This window comes from Rhinatrema bivittatum, chromosome 4, assembly GCF_901001135.1.
Source record: "Rhinatrema bivittatum chromosome 4, aRhiBiv1.1, whole genome shotgun sequence".
In the NCBI taxonomy this organism is placed as follows: domain Eukaryota; kingdom Metazoa; phylum Chordata; class Amphibia; order Gymnophiona; family Rhinatrematidae; genus Rhinatrema; species Rhinatrema bivittatum.
Genome location: NC_042618.1, coordinates 414,709,072 through 414,716,050, shown reverse-complemented (window position 1 = coordinate 414,716,050; position 6,979 = coordinate 414,709,072). Strand labels below are relative to the sequence as shown.

At 40.4% G+C, this 6,979-nt stretch overlaps 1 protein-coding gene across 1 annotated transcript in view; it reads right to left on the bottom strand.

Moving 5' to 3' along the window:
- Positions 1-1,688: 1,688 nt before the first annotated feature.
- PRKAR2A (protein kinase cAMP-dependent type II regulatory subunit alpha) overlaps positions 1,689-6,979 on the bottom strand; it is a 394,405-nt gene continuing 389,114 nt past the window's right edge. Inside the window, exon 11 of the mRNA XM_029601279.1 lies at positions 1,689-6,736. Coding sequence (XP_029457139.1) covers positions 6,603-6,736 — 134 coding nt within the window. The 3' untranslated portion in view covers positions 1,689-6,602. The remainder of the gene's footprint in view (positions 6,737-6,979) is intronic.

Sequence of the window (6,979 nt, the reverse complement as noted above, 5' to 3'; positions counted from 1 at the left end):
AAGGCCCGCTCGCAAGGCAAAATTGCTGCACATAGCTGCCCGCACTCCCAGTGCCAAGACTTCAAAAATTTTCTTGAGCTGCAAAGCTCCAAATTTCTATCCTGCATGTCCTTCAGGATTGTGGTCTTTTTGGTGACTGCGGACACCGCCGTGTCCACCTTGGGCACCCGCAGTATGTCAATTGCTTCCTCTGGAAGAGGATATAGTTTATCCATAGCCTTGCTAACTTTCAATCCCAGATCTGGGGTATCCCATTCTCTATATAGCAAGTCCGTGGCAGAAAAATGAAAAGCAAAGGAAGTAGCCGGACCCCTCAGACCCAACAACACTGGGTCCATGGCCCCTAGCCTGGCCTTCTCTGGCGGCCCACCTATGCCTAGCTCTCTGAGTAAGGCATGGATAAGCGAAGCCAACTCCTCCCTCCTAAACAGACGGACCATCTTAGGGTCGTCTCCTTCCACAATGTGAAAGCCTCGTGCTGGATCCTGTGGATGTTGTTCAGGGTCTGTATCCACCCCCATCGGAGGCTTGCCCTGTGGGCCCTGGTCCCCTGGGTCCGTATCCTGACCCGTGGAATCAGTATCGGGCTAATGAGCCCCTGTACACAAAGGGCGCTTAGCTTTGGAGGACCCAGAGACTCCCTTAGACTTAGACTGCTTTTGAGAAAGAGACTTAAGATCACTAGAGGAAGTTTTACCCCAGCCTGCAGTTTCCCTTCCCTCCTGGCTTTAAAAGCCTTATGGAGAAATAAAATAATCTCCGAGGAGAAGGAGGAAGAGGAGGAGGAGTCAGAAGCCCGCTTGGGACTATCCTCCGTTGTAGGTGAGAGAGCCTGTAAAGGTTCGCTCCCTCCAGGAAACTCTGGCTGAGGAGAGAGAGGAGGCGGGAGAATCCCCTCCCCCATAGCCGCACGAGTTGCTGATCTAAAAGACTCCAAAATGGTCCCCATTCCCACTCTCAGTGGGAACGGATCTGCCTCAGCTGATCTCAGTACAGCTAACACTGAAGGAGCTCTGGCAGCCTTGCCTTTAACTATTTTCACGGCCCCGGAGAATACCTCCCCCCTGGGAAGACACGCACGGGCTGAGCCACATGCGAGGCATGCAGACGAGCGTGGCATCAGGCAGCGGGCCTGAGAAAGCTAAAATTCAATTCTGTAAAAAAATAGAAAAATAATCACGGTCCGCCCAAGCACCGAGTCAGGGAGAGGAGAGAGCTGCAGCGCCGGTGACACTAACAGAAAATGAAAGAAAATCAAAACTTTTTTTTTTTTTTAAAGACTTGCACGGCAGTGGTTCACGGTCCTGATCCGGTGGGGTGGAGTGAACTGGGCTCCCCTGTGTCGCACCTAGAGCTGCTAGCTTGGAACAAGAGGGCCCTCGACCCTGTAATGCAGCTGCCTCAACAACCAGCGGGGGATGGTCCTCTCAGGACCTTACAAACCCCCTGGGAGGCTCAGGACAGAAACTGCTCCTTTCTTTTTTTTTTTTTTTTTTTTAAATCAAAGTGAAAACATTTTACCGACCGAAACTCTGTAAAACTCACAGAACTCACTACTCTAACTCCACTAAGCAATCAGCACAGACTATAGGCCTTGCACCTCCACCATCTGCTGGAGACAGAGAAATACTGCCGGACTGTAGGTGGCACCATCCTATATAAGGCGGGGTTTTGTTTTGAAAACTTCTGTCTCCATCTATTAGAGGGGGGGGGGCAAAATCCAGGAGTCTGGACTGATTCGGGTACGTACAGGGAACTAGGCGGTTATCTAGGATGCCAACCATTAGGGGGGCGACAAAGAGCAGTCATGTGGGGCCGCGGGTGGAGCCTATCCCGCTGACAGCACCCAAACTGCTCGTAGCCCAGATAAGCACACATTTGGCGAATGCAAATGAGGTAGGAGTTGGGGCCAAGACCGGGCGGGCACAAGGCTGAAAGTTCGCCTAGGGCACCTAATATCCTTGCACTGGCCCTGCAGGTCCTAAATGTTCTTCAATGGTTAGGAAGAACCCACTAATTCCTGAAACCCTTTTTGTTTTATCAAAAATATGCGACCTAATCCTCTCTCCCAGTTATAATAAGATGGCCCCAAACAATGCTGCTGCCTCTTTCTATGCTAAAGGAAGTAGGAGAAAGGAAAAAAAATTCCCACACAGCTGGTTTTGGTAAACATGCTTTATAAACATTAAAAACACAATGCCTCTGGACAGATGGGAACTCCAACTAGGAGTTTATTTCACCAACACCATTTAGAAAGTTTTTGTATCTGGTGGATCATCAGAAATGCATTCATTTAGTCTTACCTATGCTAGTGTAAAAAACACTCCTTAGAAATAGAAAAACAGACATCGGAAGAGTAAACACAACTGGTTTTATCTTATAATGTACAAGTTGGAATTGCTTTCTAAAAATACTATTTTTCAAGGTGTCCTCTAAAGAGTTTCTGTGTTTTCAATGAAAAAAGCCACCCATCAACCCACCTTAATTTAAACTGGCACAGATGCTTCATAATGGCATATTCCTGCTCAGTTTACAGGCTTATGCAATGAGCACTATCCCAGTGTAGCAGGGAATTGATTAACAGTGCTAGGAAAAACACTCAAATCTGATTCATATTGGCAGAGCAGATATGCTGATACACCTGGCAACATGATTTATTAACACTGATAAGGACAGTTTGTGTCTGTCATTAACATTACATGGATATGGAAAGAAAAGTCCTGAAAGCAGGACATACTTAACTCTGTGAAGCCAAGTCATGGCAGCAGGTGAATTTGCTTTCTTTATAACCACTCTCTCTTGAAAATAGTTATAGTTCTAAAGATGCACCATCAGTTTTCTCCCAGATGTGCCATAAAGAAAAAAAATAGTATGTAATCATATTAAAAAACTCAACAATAAAACCACCTCAGCCAAAAAAATCCCACATTCATGTATACATTTCAGGTGTTCCCATTGTGAAGTTATCTCCAATTTTATGGAGAAATTGTCTGTATACAAAATGTAGCCATGTCCTGTAAATATTTTTATATCGTATAGGAAAGACGCAACCAAAAAATACTGATCAGTGCTGCTGTAAGCCAAATTGTTGTAAAAAAAAAATAATTCCATAATATATAGGACCACTATGGTCATGGAAAGTGGCTCATTCATCAAACCCATGCAAGCTATTACTCACAAATATCTGTATTCTAAAATTGCTCATTCTATGAAATTTTACTGACGCTCTCATTGGATATAAAAACCTCCTAGGTCATTTATCTTTTCCTTAACTAGCATGCGATGTGGGCTAAAGGAAAAAAGTGCCTATAAGAATAAGTTGGGATCTAAAACTACTGTCGCTGGAAGGAGAGACTATCTGAATGTGCCTTGATATACAAACATTAGGCATACAGGAGATGATAAAGGGTTATAATATTTTATAGGTCTAGTACCGTAAGTAGTTTGTAAACCTGTCCTCTTCACAAAAGCCAAGAACTGCATTAAGAGTAAAATTAATCCAAATTAAGGGTTCTCTACTACAGAATTTAACATTCCAGCACAACAGATGAATTTCAACAATTGATAAATGGAATTATCATCAATAAAGGGACTTTGATAAAGACCTTCAAGTCTTGAGGTAGCATCTTTAGGCAGAATTTGATTTCTCTTCTAAGGAAAAAAGCAGTAGTGCATCTTTAGTCTTAGACAAGTCGACTTAAGCTGATTACAATTAATTTTCCCATGAGGTCGAGGCATCGCTTTTGCATTTATAAATATAGCCCTGTAGTGTGTAAAAACACTTAAATCTAACAGAAGGCCTCCTCAAGTAAAACATATAGCGGAAGTGATTTAAAATATTGTCAGTAATATTAAGAAGAGTAATTGTACATATAACAAAGTAACTGGAGTGAACCAAAAAACATATTTGCATTTTGGCAAGACTGGTATACAAATGTATGTCAAGAATGAAAACTGCTATAACCAACTGATTTGAAACAAAATGCGTAAGAATGAAAGATGGCATTCAAAGGATCTGTCCTTCATCTCTGCAAAACTGCACTCCTCGTAGAGAGACAGCATTCTCAATTTTCTTGGAGTTTTTATTGTACATGGTAAGAACTGTGCTATGATAAACAGAAAAACCAACAGTCAGGATACTATTGACCATTAAAAGCTCCTTTCACTGACTTCACAACAACCACAAGCAAAGCCAAAAATAAGAAAATATTTTTATTAATTTAAAGGATACTGTCTCTTTTCCACTTTGCTGCTGAGTGCTCTTATTAAACACTTTTCATGCTGTTTCCTTGTCATGCAATTTGCAATCCTGCTTATCTGAAGAACGCACTCTTCATGCTAGTTTATTAATCACAACTTAAACACATCTATGGCAGTTTTTCTCCACACAGAGCAGCATGAATGTAGAAAATAGAATCACAGAAACTAATCTTGCAAAAAGAAAAAAAAAAAGACTAGCAATAGCTATTTAATTTTTATGGTATGACATAAGGATGCAAGGATGTGGAAGAGGACTTAATGCAGTGAAAACATTACAGAATCTGTTGTTGCTAGAACCCAACGCTCTCCAATCAACATTAATACTCGTCTAGCGGACAGCAGGGGCTGCATTTGCATGTGACCACTCAAATACTTGCTTCCTTCTTTCCCTGGAAGCTTAGCACCACTGCCAACACAAGGCCTGGAAGCCCAAATTTCTCCTCAAGAGTTAAATTTTCCTAGCTGGCAGTGAAATGCACTGCCAGTGTGATGTTATTACATTTCTTGAACAAAAAAGGAGCATGATAGGGTTAATAAAGGTCTTTGGCAAAAAAATAAACCTTGGAAGTAAAAGTATCTGACTGACTTACAATGCAATACTGAAACATTTTGCCAGACCTGTCACACAATAAAGAGCCAAACTCCTGCCTTAACAATGGCGCATGCCATGTTTAAGGACACTAGTTACAAATTAATGAAGGTCTCAGAAGAAGCTTGTGTGATGGAATGGCACCTAATACAACAGTATCCACACATGCACACACACAAAATCTGCATAGGGTCTCCTTTAGTTTGGAAGCAGAGGTTTCATAGGGAAAATTTACTGCTAAGCTAGAGGCAACCAAAACTCATATCCCAAAAGGAAACTGTTTAGATCTTGCTGCACATAGTTAAAATTTTTAAAACCAATTTTACATTTGCAGGCAAGAGGTTTCCTGAAAATAGTTCTGCACAATGTTATTTCCTACAAACTCAATGTCCTTTTATACAGGAACTCTTTAGTCTTTATGGTTTAATCTCTACATTCCAATTTCATTTGTGTATTATTTTAACAAAGAACATTTTTGAGAAACTGCTGTATAGCAAATGCCCATTAAGGTAATTCTCTAGAACTGTACCGTAATTTTCATCCTTACATTACTCATTGTCAAAAAGCACCACTCTCTGAATAACATTCAAAATCCTACAAGATCATGGAAATCAAAAACTCAAATGGTGCAAGGTTTTGAAATCTTGGCATTTTGAAAAAAATAGATTAAAGAACAGAAATGAGGGACATTCCTAGAAGTATATAAATTATTCCCTAAAATTGTTTTTTTCATATGGAGTCTATCAATAGGAGATCTTTGTAGGAGGGAAATAGGGACATATGTATTTCTTAGAGTAATAATCATTTTAAAAATGGAAAGAGGAAGAAATGATGTAAAAATCACTATTTTTTCAGGAAGATACAGCTGTGACAAATGTATTCAAGTCACCTGTTCTGGACCTGCATTTGTATGGAAGTAAAAAAATAAAATTGCCCCTGCAGCCACAAAATAATTCAAAGTTCATGCCTTTATATACAAATAACTACTTCCCTAAGCAAAAAAAGACTTTGCCCATGCTTGCATTATATCGCCATAATGATAAATTTCTAAAAGCTGCTTTTTAGTATTGGCTTTCACAAATGACTGTGTTTTGTATATTTAAACTGCAATTTTTATCAGTCAGCATAAATGCTTCAGTGTAAGGTTAGTTAATCAACAAATTAATCAACCAACCCTCTGGCATCTTCAATTCAAAAAGAAAAAAAAAACACTACAACTAAAGGCAGAGTGACATTTTGCAGGGAAAAGGCTGCCTCCCATCACCAGAGTACCAAAGTGAGCTGGAATAAGGCCCCCCCCCCCCCCCCATAGACAACTGCTTTCTTTTCAAACTTAGAAATTTTAGTTAAGAACAGTCTATACCAGAAAACATTTATCTAGATTTTAAAGATTTTTACAACCCTCAAAATAAATTATTAAGGGTCCATTTTTAAACTTTGGGCTCTGTAGCAGGCACTTACATTGTTGGAGAAACATGCCATTCTTAATCAAGGAAGTACAGAAAAGTTGAAACATTTTTAAAGGCTATTAGGTGTAATAATAGAATCTCAGCAGCAAAGTGGAGGCATAGAATAAACATCTATCCAGCCTAACATGCTGAGATTTCTCTGTTAAACATGTGTTTATTAAATGCCCAAGATGACAGCAGCACAGACTGTTCCTTCCATACTGCTCATTTTTCCCTTGTGTGTTGTGTTGCTGATAGGAGGCTTTTTTGTGTCTTGAACTGCTAAGGCACTGAGTATGTCGTGCCTAATTGCCTGGATCGGTCAGGTCCATGCTGGAACCAAACAATGCCACCAATTGCTCTTCATAATGTGTGATATTCCTCTTCATAATGTCCATGCAAGGTCCAAGCAACCTCTCAAAGGCTTGTACATCCATAACTGCAGGAAAAGCAAAAAACCAAGAGCTCACTCTACAGAGAAAAAACAAAGCAGGAAAGCAATATCAAACCCCTTCACTTTGTCTGTAGCTATGGACGAGATAGACAAAAATTTCTGCAAGGTACTCTGTCTATATTAAATAATGAAAGCAGAAATCAAAAGCTACAGTTCCCAATGGTGCTAGCACTACGGGGATTTCAGGAAACTGTGAAACATCACATCACAGTACACTAGACGTCATAC